The 26149-nt window shown below is 41.8% G+C and overlaps 1 protein-coding gene across 3 annotated transcripts in view; it reads left to right on the plus strand.

Annotated features, from left to right (window-relative positions):
* me1 (malic enzyme 1, NADP(+)-dependent, cytosolic) overlaps positions 1-26149 on the plus strand; it is a 409773-nt gene that overhangs the window by 289363 nt on the left and 94261 nt on the right. For all 3 annotated transcript variants that reach the window (XM_067984787.1, XM_067984785.1, XM_067984786.1), the window contains exon 7: positions 10593-10702. In XM_067984787.1, the coding sequence (XP_067840888.1) occupies positions 10593-10702 (110 nt within the window). The remainder of the gene's footprint in view (positions 1-10592; positions 10703-26149) is intronic.

Raw genomic sequence — 26149 nt, forward strand, 5'->3', positions numbered from 1 at the left:
AAGAGCCCAGCACTAGTTTGTTAGCATTAGTTTGAAGCTTATTTCTGACATTTTTTAAGCTGTGTGTTTTTGTGTTGCCAACAACTTTGACATCTGTCTTTGTGCAATTTGCTGTGGGGCTACCATTCTCCACCCCTGCGCCCCCACCCAACCCCATTGTTTCGCACAGGGAACAATGGGTATTCCATTGGGAATTCCCTTGTATCTTTGCTGTTTGGAAGAAGAGGGGGTGCAATGCCAGGCAACACCAGTGACCTGTGGCACCCACCTGCCAGTACCCTTACACCAGAATATACAGGCAGAGGTGCATGAAGCTGCATTTGTCAGAGGAGCAGCTTCTGCAGGGGCCTTTGTTTTGCAAAGGAAGCTGTCACCAAGTTATGGATAGAATTTCTTAGTAAATGCATCCATGAGTTCCTGAAATATGTGCTCCCAATGGATGATGATCCCTGCCAAGAGGGCAGTTATGCAGAATCAGCCCTACAGTGTTCGTATCAAGCACCAATTCAGATATGTCGTAATCAAGTACAGAATATGGGTTCTACCCCAACAATATGCCCTAAAGCTAAACCTTAGAAGATCACTGAAAAAGTATCAATTTTATGCACCAGCGAACCTCATGTCCTTGCTGAGATTTTCAAACTGTGGCAGTTTCACAACAGTTTAAAAAGTGTGTTGAGACTGCCCGAACTGATTTAACCCAGGCCAGTAGGAGGAGATTTTAATTTCATCAGTCTGGACTGGATGTGAGCCCATGCAAAAGGAGTTTGCTAGCCAACTATTGACCCCATCCTTAGATTTAGGCCAAGAATGTGTTGAAGGCTTCTTTTCATAAACTGTTTTTCAATGACGAGTGGAAAATATTTTACACTGTGATCTGGATTTATATATACTTGGGCCAAAAGAAAGATGCCTCTAATTTATCTGATGCAATGCCTCATGTATTCAGGTATGTAGCGGTGATACTAAGTACCTAATGTTGCCTCCCATTTGTTGAGTCTGAATATTGGTGTACATAATTTCAATTTTCTTATAGAATATGAATGAAATATACCCTGCAGAAAGGCTCATTCCATGCCAGGTTTGAGTTAGAAATTGATGTGCTGTTCTTGGCTTGGGAATTCTTGTTGGAAGTAAATGTGTTTAATCCGAAAAGGTATTTTCCAGTGTTCACTTATAACAGTCAGAATTATGGAAATAAAATATTATGTTTCCAAACTTAAGACCTTTATATATCTTGGTCCATTAATTTTATTTTTTGCCATATGCTTCTGTTCTCAAACTTGCCTCTTCTCTCCTCAAGGCCACCAACGTTGCTGATTCCCCCTTCTAAAGCATCCTGATGAAATATTGCTGTGCACAAATTGGCTACTGCATAGGCCAATAAAACAAAAGTGACCATACTTTAAAAGTAATTTGTTCGCCGTAAAGCACTTTGGCACATCGAGGATTTGAAAGGCGCTATATAAGTGCAAGTTTGTTCTTTTTACCAGACTTAAACTAACCTGATACATTACCAGAGATTATGGGATATAAATTGGGCCGCATAGCGCCCGTTTTGTAGGCGATATGCGGCCTCCTAAGGATCCAAAATGGTGTCCGGAATGCGCACGTGCACACTTCTTGTGTGATGTGCGCTGGATGCCATATTGGTGAAGGCATTTGCGCACGTGCAGATAACGAATGCCGGCAGCATGTAAAGTAGGGACAATATGTGGTAGTTCAGTGTGCAGTGCTGATTTAAAGGGACAGATGCAATTTTGGAACTCAATGCTCCAGCCAACGCATTGTCTTAACCTTGCACAGCTGAACAGGTCGTAAACAGCATGGAGAACCCCCCCACCCAAATCAATGCTATTTAAAGGATCATGCAGGATTTATAGGTTAGTTGCTAGATTATTGCTTCTGGCTGCTGATGCATTTGTACCTGATTTTGGAGGTCTTCTATACTTGAGTACTAGGACTAGGGGACATAGCCTAAAAACTAGAGGCAGGACTTTCAGGAGTGAAGTTCGGAAACGCTTCTACAAGCAAAGTGTGGTAGAAGTTTGGAACGCTCCTCTGCAACCGGCAGTTGATGCTAGCTCAATTGTTAATTTTACTTCTGAGATTGATAGATTTTTTGTTAGCCTCACATCAATTAATACCTTTGGTTAAGACAGGCGTATGGAGTTGGGTCACAGATCAACCATGATCTCATTGAATGGTGGAACAGGCTCAAGGGGCTAAATGGCCGACTCCCATTCCTATGTTCCTATAATAAAGTTTCAATACTCTATAGGGAGTGAGCTGGCTAGCTGACAGGCAACAGCAAGGGCATTGGCAGAGTGGCAGGGATGGGACAGGAATGCTGTTATCCTGAGAGGACAGCAGGTTCATGTTCAATGGAGCCACTGCCACTTGCTGCCTCCTGTTATGCACCACCTTCCGCAAGAAAACGGGCTGTGTCGGTGAGTATCCTGCAAGATGTTTGGGAGATTTGCCTGTCGTGATTGAATATTTGCCAGTGTGTGTGACCTGTGAGTTGTGGGTGTGCAGCTTGCAACAGTATTAGTGTGCGAGGGTGAGAGGAAGCATCTGATTGGAAGAGTTTGTTGGTGTGAGGGTGATGGGCGATGTAGTGCATGGAGCAGTGGATGCGGCTAGTGGTGCAGTTAGGAGATGCCACTTGACAGTTGACCTCACTTACCTTGACCATTCATGGCACCTGCAGCCGGAAGATTCAGCACCTGGCAGCCTTTTGGGGTGGGTGGAGAGTGCCCAGGCCTCCCTTTCTCCCTTCCCAGAATCCTATGCAGACTTCCTGAGGGGTGATTTTGATTTTTAAAAAAAAGAAACTCCGGGCACTCTTTGGTCCAGTCCAGTTCCTCGACCTGGATCCCAATTCCTACCCAGTGGGGCTAACTACCACCTAATCTGGAAGTTGGTGAATCTCATTTCACATGGTGTACTGGCTCCAGTACTACTCCAGGTCCTGAATGAGTCTGAAAAGTAAGAACTCCTTGCCCAGGGAGTCCTCACCTCAATAGTGTTTGCCTTTTAAGGAGTGAGCAGAGACTCCCTTACATGGAATGCCAGAAGAACCCAGAAATTATAAGACCCAGTGCACCTGGGTCACTGCTTTTTCTGGCGATTCTTTCGCAGTTAGGCGGGAGATTGGCAGGACCCCTGCTGACTGAGGCCTTTATAAATACCACTGTATTTAAATCGTTATTATTGAAATGCAGTGGGTATATACAACAATTTAATTCTGACAACTTGCATTTATGTAGTGCCCTTAAAGTGGAAGGTGCTTCACATATGCATGAAGAAAAATAGACATAAGTCAAAAAAGAAAAGATTGGGAGGGGTACCAAAATATTAGTCAAAGAACTGGCTTTTAAGAAGGGCATTAAAAGTAGTGGAGAAGTTTAGGGAAGAATTCCAGAGATTAGGACCTAGGCAGCTGAAGGTACATCAGTGGGGACATAGGGAAGGGGAGGTGCAGAAGAGGCTAGAGTCAGGAATAGTGGATTTTGAGGGAGTTGTAGTGCTGGAGAAAGTTAGAGATAGAGCAAAGGAGTCTATTGAGGGGTGGGATTTAATCACAGTGAGCAGAATTGAGGTGTTGGCCAGCAAAGATGGGAGTTGACAGGATATGGTTCAAGGTCGGATACAGGCAGCAGAGGTTTGGATGAGCTGAAATTTATGGAAGATTGGGTTGGGAGGCCAGCCAGGAGGCAATTGGGATAATAAGGTCTGGAGGTGACAATGGCATGGATCGGGGATTTAGCAGCAGATGAGCTGAGGTAGGGACAGAGATGGGTAATGTTACAAATTGGAAATAGGCAATATTTGTAATGGAGAGAATATGGGCAGTTCAGGGTGGAACAGGAAGCTGAGTTTGTGAACAGTTTGATTCTGCCCGAGACGGTGGCCAGGATGCTGGATGAAGTCAGTGGTGAGGGTACGTAGTTTGTGGTGAGGACTTCAGATGATAGCTAAACATTGGAAAGATCAAAGCTGAAGGGAGTTACAGCTGATCCAAAACTGGATGTCAGGCGAGCAGTCTGATGTCGCAAAGCCACTGAACTGGTTGAGAGGTAGAGCTGGGTGTCATCAGTGTACGTGCTTGGATGATGTCACTAAGAGGCAATGGGGTAAATTTTCAACTTGAAAGGCCACACCAGTATGTAGATGAGGAACTGGAGGGGACCAAGGATGGAGAGTCCAATGGTGATGTGGGAGTTGGAAAATAAATCCATGCTGGAGATGCTCTGGCTACAATTAGATAGATAAGAATAGAACCCAGCAAGGACATTCTTGTGGAGCTAGACCGTGGGGGGAGAGGATTTGGAGCAGAATGATATGGTCAACTGTTTGAAGGCTGTAGGACGAGAAGGGACGATGCACCACTGTTAGTCAGAGAATGTTGTTCATGGCTTTGCCTAAGGCTATTTTGGTGCTGTTAGGTGGCGGGGGAGGGGATGAAACCTGATTTAGATGGATTTAAATGGAGTTGTGGGTGAGACGAACACAGATCTGGGAAGTGACAACATTTTCAAGAACCTTGGAAAGGAAAGTTGGGCAATAGGATGGTGCATAGTGTGTGTTGGGTGAGGAAAGGATGGGAAGAGGAGGGTACATGCTGCCTTTATTGACTTCTCAGCACCAATTTTAACGTTGTTTCCCATGGTTTGGTGACGAGGCTTTCAACATAATGGCCTGGAAATTGTTCATGAAATAACAGCGACGCTAACAGGGCTCACCGTTCAGACAAATGGATGAGGAAGTTCTGGCAAGCACACATGCGCAGACAAATGCGGAAATCCGGAAATTGCTCTACCATTTGTCCTGTGCGCTTGAAAGCTGCTTGGGAAGGACAGCTCACCAGTTGAATGAATGGACCAGCACGAACTTGTTGCACTGCCCAGCTAGAAACGAACTGATATCTCCATAAAGATATGCTGGGGTTTTTTTGATCTAAACTAACTTTTAATGACGTGGTAAGTCTTAATGACTGCCAAACAACCTCTCTGGCACTGAAAATTAATATACTTCTGATTTTAATTGTTATAGATTTATATTAAAAAATTTTAATTTTTAAAAACTCTTTCTTCCCCTCAATTCAATATTTCTTTGTTAATTGTATGTTTTATATCAGTTAATTGTATTCAGGTGGTGGGTATCAATTGGGGGCTCTCTGGTATCCTTTTTATAGGAGAGCTCATCTAGGGTGTGTGGAGTGTTTGTGTGTAAGGAGAATCTCGATGAATGAAAGCTTGGAAACAACTAAAGACCAGGCTCTAGTATTCTATCCTTCACCACATGGCTGTCCATTGATAACACTTACCCCTCTTTATTCTGCTTTTTCTAACTGATTTTACATTTGAATTTGTTGTAGCTTTTGCTTCCTGGTTCTGACTCTGCACGGCTTGTCAAGGATGCTTCAAGCTGATTGGTTGAGGGGCGAGAGAGCAACCCTCTCTCAGCTGACAGAAACCCAGGAAAGAACGCAGCACTTTTTGCAGCTCACCACTGAAGCAAGTTGGCCCCCCAAAAGCCTGCAAATAGGCGGGTTTATAACTAATGAACGGCGGGAGAGGTTCATTTGCTGCTCAGCGCAATTTCTGTGTCATTGTCTTGATGCTGTAATGTATTGTTAAATATTTGAAATACTAACACACTTCAGGTAGCTTTGCATGCAGGCTGAAGAAGAAATTGGGCTGTATGGCTGTGGGTGGGGGGGGGGGGGGGGGGGTAGGAATGTGGGAGTTATGTCTAGGAAGAGGCCAGTGCCAAAGTTCGGGGTGAGAGTGGCTGCCAGGTTGAAGTTTTGGATTTGCAGGGCTGGGTACTGGCAGATTGTTTGATGTACAAAAGATGAAAGAAAATTTAAAGTTAAGCTCAGAACAGAAGTGGAACATAAGCAGATACTTACTGAACAGGGTGCAGGCTTCTTAAATTGATTCCATGTCAATATAGGTGTGCTGTAAATGGAATTGCAGGTTAGCAGGTAATCTGTTATTTTGTTTCTTGAAGTGCACAACCCACTCGCCTCAGATTTTTGCAACATTTAACACGACTGGAAATTTTCCCCTCAGTCTTTCTACGGGTGCGGAATGTGATGTGCATTTTTTTTAACTGCAATGTGATTGAGATTTTTTTTGGTGGAATGTAATGGGGAGACCTTGAGACTAGCGAGAAATCTTCTAACAAAAGAAAGTATCAAATTCCAAAGGAAGTACAATTAATAATGTAGGATCAGCGGGTTGACAATATAAATGGTGGCATACTTTTGTATGTTGTTGGTCCTTATGTAAATTCTGTTCAACGCTCATGCTGTAGTAGTTTGGAACTGCTTGTATTTACACAAACTGGACTCTAACAGGTAGATGAATCATTACTAGGTTAGCATTTTGAAAGGTGAGATTGCACAAGTTTATTGTACACAGCAATAGGCTTTTATATAAAAAAAGGTGGAGAACGTTAGCTTTTAAAATAACTACGCATATATTTGGTAATTGGTATTTTCTGTGGAGAATTGCAGACAGAAAACCAGGCGGAATCCAGAGTAAATGCGGCTCAGTAAAGCATATTGTAATACAAAATATTCCATATATAATGGTGAAAAATAAAGTATTGCATTACTTGGAATGAGAAATGGGAACATTGAATGCCATATCAAAGCTAATTGCAGTCAAACCAAAGATGCACAACCAGCCATACAATAGAGAAAGTTTACAGAATCATGAAAATAAGAGCACAAAATGAGGCCATGTGGCTCATCATGCCTTTGCTGGTGCTGGCTCTTCAACTGGACCTATCTAATCCAATTCCCCTGATCTTTTTGTATTTGTCCATTTTAAATGCTCATCCATTTCCATTTAAATGATATAGGCTCAGCCTCAATAGCCCCATGTGGTAAATAAAGCATTCCATGATCCAATAACCCTCTGTGGGGGGGAAAAAAGTAAACTTTTAACTTAACCTTAGTTCTTCCAATGGCAATCCTGAATTTATTCTGCTTATAGATTTGCTAACTAGTAGAAACACACTTTCACTTTTTCCCATTGCAAGACCTTTTCATAATTTTGAAAACCTCTGTCTCTTCCCCGCCCCCCCCCCACCTTTGAATTTCTCTGTACCAATGAAAGCTGCAATTTTTTGAGCAGTTCTTTGAAATTATACCAAAGATAAAAGGTTATTTACAGTGAATCTTAGCTGTAAACTTACCATGGCCCAACTAGCCTTCCTATAATTTAGTACCCAGAACTAAATGTTAAGATATAATTCTGTAAGGCTAATTAAATACTAAGCTGCATCCCAAGACTTTTAAAAAGTTGTAAAATTTGTTATGACCTCGTCTGACATCATTGATGTGGCCATGTTTAAAGTATTGTGGTGCAGTTTTGTGCATCCTAACTTTGAAAGGGCATTGATGCATTGGTAAGGATTCAGAGAAGAGATTATTCCAGAACTTTTGGGCTATGAGTTGGGAGACTCACCAAGCTGGATTTGTTTTCATTGGGGAAGAGAAAATTGAGAGGAGGAGAATGACCTGGGTTATTAAAATACTAAGAGGATGGATAATGTAAGTGTAAGTGAGCTATTTAACTTGGAATGACTTTTTTTTCCATAAAGTAGTTAATGGATGTTGATTAGAACCTTTTTTAAAAAAGAGAGCTGGATAAATATTTGGTTTTAGAAAGAGAAGTGTATTATTTTATACAACATTTATTTCATGAAGCAAATTCTACAAATCCAAACTGGAAAACGGTCAAACATTTCACAATTAACAATCATTGTGTAAGAATTTTTTCCTTACTTAAAAGAGAAAGATTGTACTCTTGTTTATATATTAATGTATTTTTAAAAACATGTCTTTTACAGAGTGCATTGCTGGCATAGCTATACACATTAGAACTCAAGTTTATACAATAAATATTTCTGGAAATAAATAAAGCAGTAGTTCATAGCATTCAAGTATGTCTTTCAAATGGCAATCAATTGCTTTCCAAGATAATTTGCAAGGTTGGATGGATATTCTGGTCAGCCTTTTTGGAGGCTGAAAGAAAGTTTTTGAGAATTTTCCTTCAGGATATTAAAGAAATGTCAGGCCGAATCAGCTCCTTTTTGTTTCCTGTGTTAAAGTAACACATTCTGTCCAAAATAGCAAAGAGCCTGTTTTTTCATTACCCAATGGATTCTTGTAAGACTGTTCCATCAGTGACTAAGTGGGTATTCTTCTATTCATGCTGCAAAGGCATACAGTATCAATCGCACATGGAGGATCTAAATAATGGCTTTGCATTCAAAAAAAATCATCGCTCCTACAAAAGCTCAAGCCATTCACTCCATCCTACACTAGAATCAATGCATCATAGAATGATACAGCATAGAAGGAGGCCATTCAGCCCACCATACTTGTACCGACTCTGTGAAAGACCATAAGACCATACAAGATAGAAGCAGGAGTAGGCCATATTGGAAAGAGCTAGCCAATTCGTCCCATTCCACTGCTCTTTCCCCTTTCAAATATTTATCCAATTCCCTTTTGAAAGTTGTTATCGAATCTACTTCCACCACCCTTTCAGGCAGTGCATTCCAGATCGTAATAACTTGCTGGGTTTTAAAAAAAAAAAAAATCTCCATGTCGCCTCTGGTCCTTTTTGCCAATTACCTTAAATCTATGGGTCCTCTGGTTACCGACCCTTCTGCAGTAGAAACAGTTTCTCCTTATTTACTCTGTCAAAACCGGTCATGATTTTGAACACCTCTATTAAATCTACCCTTAACCTTCTCTACTGTAAGGAGAACAACCCAAGTTTCTCTGGTCTCTCCACGTAAGTGAAGCTTTTCTTCCCTGGTCCCATTCTAGTAAATCTCCTCTGCACCCTCACTAATAGCTAACAACTTCCTGGAAAAAGGATAATTAATATTTTTCTATTTTTTTTCATGTTCCTTTGCCTAGAATTCACAATGTTAAATGTAAGTTATATATAATGTTAAACTGGTAGGAGATATCCTAGTGATGTCGTAAAGTGATGTAGTAAAGTGATTTAGTAAAGTGATGTGCCAATGGACAGTGCTATGGAAAGGCAAGATATTATTTACTTACTGCCAATTCCCACAAGATGATTCTTGGTCTTTCAGCCATTGGGAAATACACATAGGGAGGAAATAAAAATGATTGAACACGTGAACTTGTGGTGTACTTGTCCCCTTCCTATTTCTGTAACCTCCTCCAGCCCAATAACCCTCCAAGATCTCCCCGCTCCTCCAATACTGACCACTTGCGCATCCCCGATTTTAATTAGGGATGGACAATAAATGCTGGCGTTGTCGGTGACGCCCACATCCCATGAATGAATTTTTTTTTAAAAAAATCGCTCCACCAATGGCAGCAGTCTAGGCCCGAAGATCTCGAATTCCCTCCCTCAACCTGTCTACCTATCTACCTCTCTACTCCTTTAAAACTCTCCTTCAAACCTACCTCTTTGGTCACCTGTCTTAATATCTCCTTACGTGGCTCAGTGTCAAATTTTGTTTGATAACGCTCCTTTTAAGCACCTTGGGACATTAAAGGCTCTATATAAATGCAAGTTGTTGTTGTTTAGCATTATTAGAAGTACAGGTTATCTGGTCTCCCTCTTGGACTAATCATCGTGTGGGGAACTTAAAATAAGTCAGAAAAATGTCTCCAGGTTTCAGTTAACATACGCAAACTGCTCGAAGTTTGCATTTTATATCCCCTGATCCTCTGCTATCTGGTAAGCTTCTCTATTTGCCTATGCTAAAGCTATTGGGCCATAATTTGCTGAGACAGGACATCTAACTGCATTTGCCGTTAGTTAGACTTGCCCTTAGGTTTTTAAATTTTGCCTGACAAGTTGGTGAAAGTGCGAGCTGATAACGTCACAGTGAGGGAAACAGGGCATCTGGGACCTGAGTGAACAGGGCAAGCAACTGTGTATCTCCTTAATCAGATTAAAGGATTGTGAAATTAACAGTGCAAGGACTGAGGGGGGAGTGTAAATTAGGGTGGGTGAATTAAATGTCAAATCAGGTACAGAAAGAGAAATAGAGAGAAAGATTTGATTTGAGAGAAAGACAAAAGAAAAGTTTTTAAAAAATTTTCAATTTTACATTTTTTACAATCTCCAACAACTAGCACCTGAAGGAGTGAGACTCCACCCTTGTAAAAGTTAATTTTCAGTGCCAGAGAGGTTGACTGGCTGTAATTAACATTTATGTCATGAAAAGGGCACTTAGACTGATATGGACAAGACTTAACTTTCTGTGGCGAGTTTACTTCATATCTACTGCGCAAATACAGCAACTTCCCACCATTCAATGCAGAGTCAGACAGCGAGATGCCGTTTTCGTGAAGCTAACGGCGGAGCAGCGCATCTTGGACAGCAACTTTTGGATATCCATGTTTAACCGCACATCTGCCTCTCGCCTGAAGTTGCTGTAGCATTTGCGTATAAATAATTGTGAGCGCCATCAGCCTCACCATTATTTTGACAGCAAAATCTGCCCAATGTTTTAATATTTAATATATTTTTCTGGAAACTATCTCCCTGTAATCGGCATTCATTTTTTTTTAGGTATGGCCAGAACATACTGATCCAATTTGAGGATTTTGCTAACGCCAATGCATTTCGTCTTCTGAACAAGTACCGCGATAAGTATTGCACCTTCAATGATGATATCCAGGGTACGTACAATGTTTTCAACTTATAACTTGCTGCAATGTGATGACAGACCATACCAACTACGCATAACCAAAGATAGATTCCACAAGGGTTAATGAAAGGAGCCTGTTAAATCCCATCCAAGGGTAGTGACAGGATCTTTCAGCCTGTTTAACCAAATTTTTAGAATATCTGTCAAAGTTGTTAACCATAGTTCAGGAACTAAAAAGTGCTTTTATTTAAATTTATCTTGATTTACTTGGGTTTGAATCAGCAATGGAAGAATTAAAAACACAAGCTTTCTACTAATTTTGCTACTTTCAATATGCATCAATTAAAACTAGATAGCTTTTATTTTCGACACTAAGAAAAATAGTGAGTGAAAACACTTCAGGGGAAGAAAACAATGGACAGCTAGGTAGTAATGTAGCCTTCTGGTTCAGATACCATGCATAAATTCAACCTGAAGACTGCATAACTATACTAATCTAATTCAGAGTTTCAAATAATAAATTAAACAGAGAGCGACCCTAGTAGTTTATAGCTACAATATGAATGTGTGTGTCATATTGCTTTTAAATCGCTTCAGGCTGACTATTTTATTTAAGGTCTTTTTTTCAATTTGGATTCTCTTTTGCCAGTGAGCTGTTTATCAGTGCTATTTAATGGGGTCCACAAAGTAAGATTCACTGAGTAATAATTTGGAGCTAATTACTAAGGAATATGGTGAGAATATATTTTATAGAAAGTGATGTATATTTTGCTACAATACAGTAACTTCCTTGAGCGGTGCAGCAAATCATAACTATAAGCACAAAGTCTGAGATCCACATGACTGTTAATTTCTTTTATTGGATAATCTCAAAATGCTCTATGATGGTTAAGAGCAAATTTTCAATGGTCCACAACTATGCTGTGAACCCTGAAATGAGATCATTGTGGTAAAATCAGTCATATATATTTCATTAATACACTTTGGAGCGGCTTTCTTTTTTGCTTCCTTTGCCCTGCTTGCGACAGGCATCTTGGTGGACATTAGGCAGAATGCACCATGTTTTTGGTATGTCATTGTGTCCTCCATTGAAGAATTATAATTGTGATGTAATCACTCCGACTTTCAAAGAATGTGATCTGCTGTTAAATACCCCCAAAAAAGTAATTTGGGCAATACGTTAATACTGTACTGTGATTTTCATGCACATAGTGATTTAAAAACAAAGTTTGTATTGTGTACTTTGAGGTGGAGGTCAATACAATTGCTATAGCTTTCCTTGCATGAAGAAAACATCTCTGGGTACTTACAGTGGAGCAAGTTGGACACCGAGGAGGAGGGAAGAGGGTGGGTTGACTACATTGTTGGAGTTAAGGGCTTTGTGAGGCTTTTGAAGGCAGAGATGATAGTAATGTGGTAAAATGGAGAGATTTAATTACAACAACTTGCATTTAACTTAGTAAAACGTCCCAAGGCGCACAGGAGCAGTATTTGACACTGAGCCATATAAGGAGATATTAGGGCATGTGACCAAAAGCTTGGTCAAAGAGGTAGTTTTTAAGGAACATATTAAATGAGAGAGAAGTAGAGGCGGAGAGGTTTCGGGAGGGAATTCCAGAGCTTAGGGCCTAGGCAGTTGAAGGCATGGCCGCCAATGGTGGAGCGATTTAAAATCAGGGATGTGCAAGAGGCCAGAATTGGAGGAGCACAGAGATTTGAGGGTTGTAGGGCTGGAGGAGGTTAAAGATGGGGAGGGGGTAAGGCCATGGAGGGATTTGTAAACCAGGATGAGAATTTTAAAATCAAGGCGTTCCTGGACCGCGAGCCAATGTAGGTCAACGAGCATAGGGGTGATGGGTGAACGGGACTTAGTGCGAGTTAGGATATGGGCAGCAGAGTTTTGGATGAGTTCAAGTTTATAGAGGGTGGAAGATGGGAGGCTGGCCAGGAGAATAGTCGAGCCTAGAGGCAACAAAGGCATAGATGAGGGTTTTAGGCGCAGATGAGCTGAGGCAGGGGTGGAGATGGGCGATGTTATGGAGGTGGAAGTAGGCAGCCTTGATAATGGAACGGATATGTGGTCGGAAGCTCATCTCGGGGTCAAATAGGATCCCAAGGTTGCGATTGGTCTGGTTCAGCCTCAGACAGTGGCCAGGGAGAGGGATGGAGTTGGTGGTGGGGATCGAAGACACTGGCTTCAGTCTTTTCAATGTTTTAAATTTCGTTATTTGAAAATGAGTTATCTGAAATTATTGCAAATTAGGTAATGCAGATTAAGGAGGTGGAGTCACTGTATTCTGGCAACTGCTGTACTGCTAGACCAGACTCTCATGGAAGAGAGAAGTATAGCAGTCCCTTTAAGGAAATGAGAGACTTTACTTCAGTACTGAGGATGTGTATCTGATTTATGCAGACTTGTTTCAATTACTGTGACCGTGCTCTTGACTGTCTCTTAATTGCAATGTGCCTGTTTCAGCCTGATTTCTCTTTCTGCTGTAAATCCATTGTTTTGTAAGACAGCTTTAAATGAAAGTTTTGTTTTAATATAAAATTACCTGGAAAAAGATCAAGCTGTTACTGGAAGTTACTCTGTTACTCAGATTCTTTTGGCAGTTGTTCAGTTATTTCTTCTGACATTAACATGTCAACACTTGAGACCATCCTAAACATGGAAACCATCATTTTTTTTTTCCTGGTGGTGAAGTTTTCTTTTTGCACCTTTTTGTCCTAAGGAATGTGCTGAGCTTTACCCTGATGTTTAACAGCTGCACATGTGCATCATTTTCTGCTGATTCAGTTGTGATATGAATAAAAAGCACTTTGTAAAATACAATGAGAGAATAGAGCATTGATTGTACTGTCTTCAAATGAAACTTAGCTGTGAACACCTTTTTAAAATTGCTTGTTTTAATCTGGATTGGCTCTTTTTAGTATGAAACTCGACTTTCTCTCTCTCTCTCTCTCTCTCTCTTCTTTCTCTCACGAACTCTCTCTCTCACACTCTCACCCCCAATTTTATGAATTTTTAATACATGCATAAGAATGCAATCCATTCTGATGTGTAATAGTTGTAGCCTGAGCTAACCTCCAATAGGCGACAAAATGTGATATCTGCAAGGCAGCTGCTTGTATGGTCCATATCTTCATAACTGTCTCAAAATCTTGCAAAGAAAGACTTGTAGTTTGGCAGAACTTAACTTTGACCTGGATCTAACTAGGCAGATGGATCCTTGCTCATTCCTGTGAAAGGCTACTGTGGGAGCGTTCCCAATGACAGGTTAATAAGTATAGCTGCATGAAGAAGATAGATTATTTTTTGGTGAAGTAGTCACTTTTCAAATAGAAATTACACTGCACATGCCATAATGGCAGAACTGTTTACTTGCAAACTGATCGGGAAGGCTCCTCTTGCTGTATGTTTCATCAGTTATCGGATCTGTCCAGATCTGTGTTCATCTGTGCAACACAGTTAACTCGCACCTTTAACTGTTTACATTTTTCACATGGTTTCATACAATTTGTTTTAAATATTTCTTCTTAGTGCTTTTGAATTAATGTGGCTTCTTATAATCCATTTTAGTAATTTTCAGTATAGCTGGAATTGTTCCCCTTTTCCTTCATGTAGGCAATAGAATCATAGAAAGGTTACAGCACAGAAGGAGGCCATTCAGCTCATCAAGTCCGCGCCAGCTCTATGCAAGAACAATCCAGCTAGTCCCACTCCCCCGTCCTATCCCTGCAGCCCTGCAATTTTTTTATTTTCAAGTACTTATCCAGTTCCGTTTTGAAGGCCATGATTGAATCTGCCTCCACCACCCCCTCAGGCTGTGCATTCTAGATCCTAACCACTCGCTGCGTAAAAAAAGTTTTTCCTCATGTCACCTTTGGTTCTTTTGCCAATCACCTTAAATCTATGTCCTCTGGTTCTGGACCCTTCTGCCAATGGGAACAATTTCTCTCTATCCACTCTGTCTAAATCCTTCATGATTTTGAATACCTCTATCAAATCTCCTCTCAACCTTCGCTGTTCCAAGGAGAACAACTCCAGCTTCTCCAGTCTATCCATGTAACTCAAGTCTCTCATGCCTGGAATCATTCGAGTAAATCTCTTCTGCCCCCTCTCTAAGGCCTTCACATCTATCCTAAAGTGTGGTGCCCAGAACTGGACACAATACTCCAGTTGTGGCCGAACCAGTGTTCTATAAAGGTTCATCATGACTTCCATAGTTCTATACTCTATGCCTCTATTTATAAAGCCCAGGATCCTGTATGCTTTTTTAACCGCTTTCTCAACCTGCCCTGCCACCTTCAATGGTTTGTGCACATATACCCCCAGATCTCTGTTCCTGTACCCCTTTGAGTTGTGCCCTCTAGTTTATATTGCTTCTCATTCTTCCTACTGAAATGTATCACTTTGCATTTTTCTGCATTAAATTTCATCTGCCACGTGTCCGCCCATACCACCAGCCTGTCTATATCCTCTTGAAGTCTATCACTATCCTCCTCACTGTATACTACCCTTCCAACTTTTGTGTCATCTGCAAATTTTGAAATTATGCCCTGTACACCCAAATCTGAGTCATTAATATATATCAAGAAAAGCAGTGGTCCCAGCACTGACCCCTGGGGAACACTGCTGTACACCACCCTCCAGTCGGAAAAACAACCATTCACCACTACTGTTTTCTGACCCTTAGCGACATGGATGCAGCATTGGCTACTGCCCCCTTTATTCCCTGGGCCGCAATCTTGATGATAAGCCTACCGTGCGGCACTTTATCAAACTCCTTTTGAAAGTCCCTATACACCTAATCTACCCTCTCTGAGCCCACATCAAAAAACTCTCAGGTTAGCTAAACACAATTTTCCTTTAACTTATCTACTTTTAAGTACAACTAGCCTATCAATTTTTAGCCTATCCAGCATCTCAACTACATCTTCCTTTACTGAGACTCTGGCAGCATCTTCTTCCTTGGTAAAGACAGATGCAAAGTACTCATTTAGTACCTTGGCCATCTCTTCTGCCTCTGAGTAAATCTCCTTTATGGTCCCTAATTGGCCCCATCACTCCTCTTACTACTCATTTACTGCTTACATGCTTGTAGAAGACTTTTGGATTCCCTTTTATGTTGGCCACCAGTCTATTCTCATTCTCTCTGCCCCTCTTATTTCCTTTTTCACTTCCCTCCAAGTCATGCACCATCCTGACTTGGAAATATCTCGCCATTCCTTCATCGTCGCTGGGTCAAAATCCTGGAACTCCCTACCTAACAGCACTGTGGGAGGACCTTCACCACGTGGACTGCAGCGGTTCAAGGTGGCTCACCACCACCTTCTCGAGGGCAATTAGGGATGGGCAATAAATACTGTCCTTGCCAGCGATGCCCACATCCCATGAACAATTTTTTAAAAATAAAACTATCCCTCTGAACTTTCTATGTGGATTTTCAGACTCTTCACTGATAATTGTGCTAAGGTACTACCCCTAGTAAAGGAAATTAAGCTGACAGATGGACATGGTAATGGAAGATGCGTTCCACCTGAGAAGTGTTGAACAGAGGTACCCCACCGATTTTCATAGTTGTCTGACACCAAATTGGAGGGTGTAGTTAATACAAAAGGGATCTCAGGGTACAGACACACAATTCACTAAAAGTAGCGATGCAGGTTAATAGGGCCATAAAAAAGGCAAATCAAGCAGTAGGGTTCATTTCAAGAGGGATAGAATTGAAAAGTAAAGAAGTTATGTTAAACTTTGGAACCTTGGTTAGAATACACTTGGAGTACTGTGCACAGTTCTGGTCTCCATATTATAGAAAGGATGTAGAGGCATTGGAGTGGGTGCAACAAAGAATCACAAGGATATCCCCTCAGTTCTGGTATCATCTTTATCAGTAAAGGCTGAACAGGCTGGGACTCTTTTCTAGAAGAGAAGGCTGAGGGGTGACCTGATAGAGATCTTTAAGATGTGAGGGTAGATGTAGAGAAAATATTTCCACTTGAGGGGGGAGTCCAAAACTAAAAGTCATAAATATAAAATAGTCGCTAATAAATCCAATAGGGAATTCAGGAGAAATTTCTTTACCCAGAGTGGTGAAAATGTGGAACGTGCTACCACAAGGAATGGTTGAAGCAAATAGCATAGATGCATTGAAGGGAAAGCTAGATAAACGCATGGGGGGGAAGAAATAGAATGGTATCCTGATAGGGTTAGATGAAATAGGGAGGGAGAAGGCTCGTATGTAGCATAAACGCGAGCATAGACCAGTTGGGCCAAATGCTGTTTCGATTTAACTCGATGTTGTAAGTTGAGCTTCTATTTCTCTTTCACTCTGCTCTGCCAATTGTCTTGCAATCTACATTATCAATATTTGTAGATATACAGCTGTATCATTCATCCATTTAAAGGGGGAATATTATTGTGCTAAGTTGTCATGTAATCTTGTGTATTATAAAAAGGGATTTACATGTACACTTATTAACATGCTTCAGACATCTCTTGTGCTTCTTGAGAACTGTTGATCAGGGATAACCTGAGGACTGATATTTCGTGTAGAACTCTCCATGATGTCACATGAAGTTCTACTTTAGTACCAGACTGAATCAGTCAGTGGGTTGTGGGCAGTGCTGCCCATTCAGGCAGATTAGTCTTGCTGAGGCTGATGGATAAGTCAGCTGCTGTCCCAGCTGACAAGTCAACTGAGGTCAGAACAGGGATGGAAAACTAGTTCGGTCTTCGATGTGGCTCAGGCTTATATCATGTGCATTTGCACATTGATATCACTGGGGGCAGCTTCATAGGTCTCTTTTGTACTAATCAAGGTGTCTTCACTCAGAGGCACTACTATGAATTATTCCAATTCCTACACCTGCCATCCTTATGGCACAACATAGGGAATTGGCCTACTATAAGTTGAAATTGGTTTCAGATTTCATGAACTTATTTCACATAGGACTCTTACAGCTGACCGAGAGATTTCTCATGAATTGAAGCGCAGGTTCTGGTGATAAAAGAACAATGTTGACCCACTCCTTTAAAGCGTTGCAATTAAATTTCTTAAGTGTCACAATGCCTTTGTAACTGGAAATTTGTAAGGCCTTGTAAGTAATGCATTGTGAGATTTACTGCAAGATGCTTCATTCAAACAGTAGGCTGGTAAGTTTGTGACACTTACCCTAAGTTTTCAGTAAGTCTTCAATTGCTTTTATTTTTTTTTAAATGTATTTTACAAATCCCTGAGTGTTGCTGGAAGATAACTACATGTATGTTGGTGGTGGTCTATTTATCTACAATTTTGAAAACTTGGTAACTTCACATGTTTCAGAAGGATCGTATTTCGCTAAACAAAGCTAAAAATCAAAATCCAAGTGGTAAAAGCTTGGAATCGGACAGTTCAATAAAAACATGGTATCAAGTTTGTATTCCTGCTTATCTCTTCCAGACATCCTGTAGATTTGTCAAATTTATAGGAGAATTTATTTTTGGAACAATTCATATCAGCACATATCACTGTAGTTAAAGGTTTCATGCATTTTCTTTTCATTATTTCAGGTTAGTGCAGTGAATACTATCTGGATGTGTGTATTAAAATGAAAACTCCTAAATTGTGCCTATAGTTGTACAAATGGAAATAAAGGAATACAGCAGAGCCCCTCAATTCACCAGACCATTCAGAAAACCTGCTTTTAAAGAGATGAGTTAGCTTAGGGTTGTTTTATATAGATTTGTTCTCCACAATTCAAAATTACAGGGTGGTGATATATTCACTTTGGTAACCATAATTTGTAGTGTGACTGTTGGAAGGTTTGCAATACATATTTATTTTTTTCCTAAATTTTTTTATAGTTTCAGTAATTGCAGTTCAAATGAAATTACAGCAAATATTTGTTCTTTATTTGTTTTATTTATTTTGTACCAATGATTATTAATGGACGTTATACTTTTAAAATTCCCTTATCATACAACATTTGTAACTCAGAGTAAACAATACTTATGTCCCTCACACTATAAATGTTGACTCATTTTTGGAATAGGGAGTAATATGCAGAATGGAAACTCAAGTATAAATATAAAAATAATTCTGTCATTTGCCTTAGAATCAAGTTAGAGCATTCCAATTAACTTCATACATTGCCAAAGATAAGTTTCAAGGAAGTGATTTGTGTTTATCCAAAATGTGATGCTAACTCTGGCACTGTAGATCAGTATAAAATAATTTTTTACAAAATTGTCAATTGTAAAAATGAAGGAAGGACGCTGTCATACTTCCCGAAAAATCTCTTGCCCCAGCAAACAGCCTTGTTTTTTAAATAAATAATAGTAAAAGCATTTAAGCAACTTAAAGTTGATTCCCAGTATGGTGTCATGGCAGCACTCAGCAGTTGTATGGTAATGTGCCACAGTAATAACTCTGGAGAATCCTGTATAGACTCTGAGTCAACTACAAAGAATAGTTTGTTAAAGGTGGTGGTATGTCAAAGAACATTAGCTGACATTGTAAATGTTTCCCTGTCCTCGGGTACTGTCCCCCACCATTTCAAAACCACCATCACCCCCTCCTCAATTAACCCATTTTTGACCCCTCCACTCTTGCAAACTACTGCCCAAACTCCAACCTCCCTTTTCTCTCCAGAGGTCTTGACTGTGTCGCAAATCCATGCCCTTCTCTTCCAAAACTCAATGTTTGATTTTCTACCCCACCACAGCACCAAAAAAGCCCTAACCAAAGTCACAAATGATATCTTCTGTGACTGTGATTGTGTGCAGTATCCCTTCTTGACCTCTCTGTAGCCTTTGACACAGTTGATCACCATCCTCCTCCAAAACATCATCTCCGTTATCCAGCTCGGAGAGGGATTGCTCTCACATGATTCCACTCATACTTATCCAATCACAGTGAGGGCACCTTCAGCAATGACTGCTCTTCTTGCCTCCATACCATTATCTCCAGAGTCCCCAAGAATTTATTTTCTTGGCCCCCTCCTCTTCCTCACCTTCATGTTGTCCCTTGGCAACATTATCTGCATATATGGGGTTTGCTTCCACATGTACACTGATGACACACAGCTCTCCCAACTCTTTCTCCACCCCTCTACTGCCTCTGTTGTCAGATTGCTTATCTGATGATGTTCAATCTTGGATTAGCTGCCATTTTCTCGAGTTAAACATTGGGAAGACTGAAGCCTCGCCTTTGGCCCCACCACAAACTCCGTACCCTTCTACCCTTCCTCCTGGCCACTGTCTCAGGTTGAACCAGACTGTTTGCAATCTCAGGTTCTTATTTGACCCTCAGCTGAGGTTTCATACCTATATCCTTTTCATCACAAGACCATGTACTTTCATCTCTAACGTAGGCTGCATCTTCCCCTAACTTAATCCAACTGCTGCTGATACCCTTATCCCTGCCTTTGTCCTCTCCAGGCATTTTTTATTCCAATGCTGTCCAGACTGGTCTCCCGTACTTCACTGTCTGTGAACTTCAACTCATCCAAAACTCTGGCGCCTGTATCTATTTATGCTCTGTTCTTCTACGTTAAAGGCTTACATAAATGCAGGTTGTTATCTGCAATTTACTAAAACCATCATGCATTTTCAAAATCTAAACATTTAACCATGTCAAAAGTTGTGATTTTTTTTTCAGTGTGGCTTTTTTTCTTTAGTACCAAAGCAGCAGTTTATTCTTGAAGTTTCAAATACAGATCAACCAACAAAAGCTAATAGGTTTAGGATTATTTGTGCACGGTTGCAATGTTAAAAGGATATAATTGCACCAGTCTGTGAACTTTTTAAGGAGGGGTGTACAAAAACTAAATAATAGTGCACCCAGCTAACATGAAACATCTGTGTCATACTTAAACCAGCATCTTGCGAGTTCTTAGAGTTGCCACGTAATCATATGTGCAAGCGAGGAAGATATTCATAAATTTACAGATCTAGTCGTCATGTACTGTTCATTCAAGCCCATCCTCCATGCTTTAAAATGTCTAGTCAGAAGTGGCCTTGGATCAGAAATTTTGTGCGGAATCTATTCCTCAGTGATGTGTTTGGGGGTAAAAGACATAAGAACATAAGAAGTAGGAGTGGGCCATACAGCCTCTTGAGCCTGTTCTGCCATTCAATAAGATCATGGCTGATCAACTCCACTATCCCCATAATCCTTGATTCCCTTAGTGTGCAAATATCCATCGATCTCATTCTTGAATATACTCAATGGCTGAGCATCCACAGCCCTCTGGGATAGAGAATTCTAAAGGTTCACAAACCTGAGTGAAGAAATTTTTCCTCATCTCAGTCCTAAATGGCTGACCCATTAACTTGAGACGATGACCCCGAGTTCCAAACTCTCCAGCTAGCGGAAACAGCCTCTCAGCATCTACCCCGTCAAGCCCTCTAAGAATTTTATGTTTGAATGAGATCCCCTCGTTCTTTAAACTCCAGATAGCAACAATCCCAATGCATGCTATAATTGAAATAGATCTTAGATCACCAGTGAGATGATTATGCACAAAATGTCTGATTTTTAAAACAAACACACGAACTGGGGATTATTTAGATGTGGCTGTCGTTATACAATATATCTCGAGTGTAAGCTTGATTTCTGATTCACCTCTGAATAAGAAGGTTCTAGGTTCAAGTGAGTGCTGCATTGTGGAGGTTCTGTCTCCTGGAGATGATGTTGAAATGAGTCCCTGTCTGCCTGTTCTAGTAGTTCAGTTGGACGTAAAAGATCAGAGAGATCTGGGATATGTGCACAAATTGTTGAAGGTGGCAGGGCAGGTTGAGAAAGTGGCTAAAGAAGCGTACAGGTTCCTGGGCTTTATAAATAGAGGCATAGAGTACAAAAGTAAAGAAGTCATGATTTTTTTTATTCGTTCATGGGATGTGGGCATCGCTGGTAAGGCCAGCATTTATTGCCCATCCCTAATTGCCCTCGAAGGTGGTGGTGAGCAGCCTTCTTGAGAACAGACTGCAGCGGTTCTCCCACAGTGCTGTTAGGAAGGGAGTTCCAGGATTTTGACCCCGCGATGATGAAGGAACAATGATATATTTCCAAGTCAGGATGGTGTGTGACTTGTAGGGGAACGTGCAGGTGGTGGTGTTCCCATGTGCCTGCTGCTCTTTTCCTTCTAGATGGTAGAGGTCGCGGGTTTGGGAGGTGCTATCGAAGAAGCCTTGGCGAGTTGCTGCAGTGCATCCTGTGGATGGTACACACTGCAGCCACAGTGCGCCGGTGGTGAAGGAAGTGAATGTTTAGGTTGGTGGATGGGGTACCAATGAAGCAGGCTGCTTTGTCCTGGATGGTGTCGAGCTGCTTGAGTGTTGTTGGAGCTGCACACATCTAGGCAAGTGGAGGGTACTCCATCACACTCCTGACTTGTGCCTTGTAGATGTTGGAAAGGCTTTCGGGAAAATGGTGAACCTTTATAAAACACTGGTTCGGTCACAACTGGAGTATTGTGTCCAGTTCTGGGCACTGCACTTTAGGAAGGATGTGAAGACCTTTTGAGAGGGTACAGAAGAGAATTACTAGAATGATTCCAGGGATGAGGGACTTCGGTTACGTGGATAGACTGGAGAAGCTGGGGTTGTTCTCTTTGGAACAGACACGGTAGTGAGGAGATTGGATAGGGGTGTTCAAAATCATGAAGGGTCAAGACAGAGTAGATAGGGAGAAACTGTTCCCATTGGCAGAAGGATCAAGGACCAGAGGACATAGATTTAAGGTGATTGGCAAAGGAACCAAAGGTGACTTGAGGGAAAACTTATTTTACACAGCGAGTGGTTAGAATCTGGAATGCACTACCCGAGGGGGTGGTGGAGGCAGATTCAATCATGGCCTTCAAAAGGGAACTGGATAAGTACTTGAAAGCCGGCGTGGACTCAATGGGCCAAATGGCCTTCCGTGCTGTAACCCTTCTATGATTCTATGATCACATAGCATTTTTTGAAGACGAGCGAAAGGTTCTTGCATTTGAACCAATGTTTCTCCCGCAACCAAGACCATTTAAAAGCAAGTTAACTAGTCATTCATCTCGTATTTGTGGGATCTTGCTACTTGCAAATTGGCTACCATATTTGCCTTTGTAATAAGTGACTATATTTCAAAAGTAATTCATTGGATGTGCGGCATTTTAAGACATCTTGAGGACCTGCCATGATGCTATATAAAAACAAGTTTGTTCATTCTTTCTGAATTATATGGCAACTCAGATAAACACATTATGGTTTAAAAAGAAGACTTTCAATTACGCTATGAATGCTGAGATAGGCCTGTCCACATTGTGATCTCTTGCTTTTTGCACTCTCTAAGAAAAGATGAGACATGCTGAGAATTACTGACAGTCTTTTGGTGTCTGAGGGAAAGTAAAAGAAAATGCAAGAATGAAATTTGCAACTGCTGCCAAGCTGACTGTGAAGGCAGGAGTAGAAAACAAAAGAATAGAGAAGAAAAAAGGAACATGAAACAAAATATCATGTTTATATTGCACTAAAGGATGTGTATCATCTGTATTCACAAGAGTGCAAGTGGAACCCATGTTTGAATTGCCTGATTGCAGTATTGTGAATTTGGGAAAGGCAGAGTTGTGTGCATGGAACTCAAACACGTGTCTTGAGTACAGTTCACCGGTCTGTTACTGCCACTGTGACTTTTAATGACTGACGGCAGAGGACGAGCTGGTTCTTTTGCAATTTTAGATATCATCAATAGTGGTGCAACAGCCCATTAAAGTTACTTTTAATGCTTGTGGGCCTGAAATTCCAAGATTTGTTTTGCAGGGAAAGTGGGTGGAGGGGATCGGGGGACAAAAGTGGTTTAATTCTGGCGTAGTGGACTAGAATTTGGGGCATAAGTTGAATATACCAGTGTTATACCCATTCTAAAGTGCGCACTACTTCTGTTGGAAGTGAATGCTGGCATAAGATGTGCCCAGTTGCAAAATCGTGCATGTAGGTAAATGACAGGATAACGAGGGCAAAAGCTGCTGTCACAGAAATTCCACCATTTACATCAGAACTGCACCCGACTTCAGTTAAGCTCATAGAAAAGAGGGGTAAGTTACTTGTCAAACCAGGAAGTGAATGAGCTCACAGGCTCAATGTCCACAAGCTTTGTCCAAAACCTCAGCTTTGACCGAAGAGATTAGAGAAAAATCTTTTCAGCTGTGCTCCTAAAGAGAGGATTTTTCACTCAGTCTATGAGGGTGCACCAAAGATGATGACAAGTAACCAGGAGTTACACTTTTACCAAAGTCTAAAGAACAAGCTGCTTCCTTGATGTCTCTGAAGAAGTCTGCTTCGAGGCAATGATTCAGTAAGAACCTATAAAAGAAAATCCACCTCCACTTGCAAACTGACCTCCGAACATACAAATAACAAAGAACAGATGTACTTCAGAACACCACATTTCATATCACAAAGTGTTCTTACAATGCGCAATTTTATTTATAGAAGGTGCTTCTTTTTACTACCATATTTACCCTGGTGCCTATCTCTGCTGTTCTTAAACCTCTCCTGATGCCACGCTGAGGTGATACCAGAAGGCCAGGGACACCTGCAATGTTTGGCTGTGCTGTGGTATCGTGAGCTTCCAGGGACTAAAATAGCCCTCATCTCGGGGCTTCTGAGTCCCAAGAAGACCCTTCAGAAGGCCGTTTCACTACTGCAGGTACATAAGCAGGCATCTGAGGGGGCTGGCTCGAAAGATCACGAGCTGTTACCTGGAGGATGAATGACATTGTGAAGGCATACTCCAGCCACACCACTTTGGAACCTGGGATCTGAGTGTCTACTTCAGTGGGAAGGCAGACATGATGGTATCGGGTAGATCCTACAGAGAAAAGATGTTGCCCTGAAGCGCTCCAAAGTCGCTGTATTATTTCCAAATGATCCCCCACCAAGGGCTGAAGGCCAGTGTTCAAAGTATCCACTTCGGATGCACTGACTGGTGTTTTTTATTCGTTCATGGGATGTGGGCATCGCTGGCGAGGCCGGCATTTATTGCCCATCCCTAATTATCCTAGAGAAGGTGGTGGTGAGCCGCGGCCTTGAACCGCTGCAGTCTGTGTGGTGACTGTTCTCCCACAGTGCTGTTAGGAAGGGAGTTCCAGGATTTTGACCCAGTGATGATAGAGGAACGGCGATATATTTCCAAGTCAGGATGGTGTGTGACTTGGAGGGGAATGTGCAGGTGGTGTTGTTCCCATGTGCCTGCTGCTCTTGTTCTTCTAGGCGGTAGAGGTCGTGGGTTTGCGAGGTGCTGTTGAAGAAGCCATGGCGAGTTGCTGCAGTGCATCCTGTGGATGGTACACACTGCAGCCACTGTGTGCCGGTGGTGAAGGGAGTGAATGTTTAGGGTGGTGGATGGGGTGCCAATCAAGTGGGCTGCTTTATCGTGGATGGTGTCGAGCATCTTGTGTTGTTGAAGCTGCACTCATCCAAGCAAGCGGAGAGTATTCCATCACACTCCTGACTTGTGCCTTGTAGATGGTGGAAAGGTTTTGGGGAGTCAGGAGGTGAGTCACTCGCCGCAGAATACCCAGCCTCTGACCTGCTCCTGTAGCCACAGTATTTATATGGCTGGTCCAGTTAAGTTTCTGGTCAATGGTGACCCCCAGGATGTTGGTGGGGGATTCGGCGATGGTTATGACATTGAATGTCCAGGGGAGGTAGTTCGACACTCTTGTTAGAGATGGTCATTGCCTGGCACTTATCTGGCACAAATGTTACTTGCCACTTATGAGCCCAAGCCTGGCTGTTGTCCAGGTCTTGCTGCATGCGGACTCTGACTGCTTCATTATTTGAGGGGTTGCGAATGGAACTGAACACTGTGCAATCATAAGTGAGCATCCCCATTTCTGACCTTATGATGGAGGGAAGATCATTGATGAAGCAGCTGAGGATGGCTGGGCCTAGGACACTGCCCTGAGGAACTCCTGCAGCAATGTCCTGGGGCTGAGATGATTGGCTTCCAACAACCACTACCATCTTCTTTTGTGCTAGGTATGACTCCAGCCACTGGAGAGTTTCCCCCTGATTCCCATTGACTTCAATTTTACTGGGGCTACTTGGTGCCACACTCGGTCAAATGCTGTCATGATGTCAAGGGCAGTCACTCTCGCCTCACCTGGAATTCAGCTCTTTTGTCCATGTTGGGATCAAGGCTGCAATGAGGTCTGGAGCCGAGTGGTCCTGGCGGAACCCAAACTGAGCATCGGTGAGCAGGTTATTGGTGAGTAAGTGCCACTTGAAAGTACTGTCGACGATACCTTCCATCACTCTGCTGATGATTGAGAGTAGACTGATGGCGGTAATTGGCCGTATTGGATTTGTCCTGCTTTTTGTGGACAGGACATACCTGGGTAATTTTCCACATTGTCAGGTAGATGCCAGTGTTGTAGCTGTACTGGAACAACTTGGCTAGAGGCGCAGCTAGTTCTGGAGCACAAGTCTTCAGCACTACAGTTGGGATGTTGTCGG

Source organism: Heptranchias perlo, chromosome 5, assembly GCF_035084215.1.
Source record: "Heptranchias perlo isolate sHepPer1 chromosome 5, sHepPer1.hap1, whole genome shotgun sequence".
NCBI lineage: Eukaryota > Metazoa > Chordata > Chondrichthyes > Hexanchiformes > Hexanchidae > Heptranchias > Heptranchias perlo.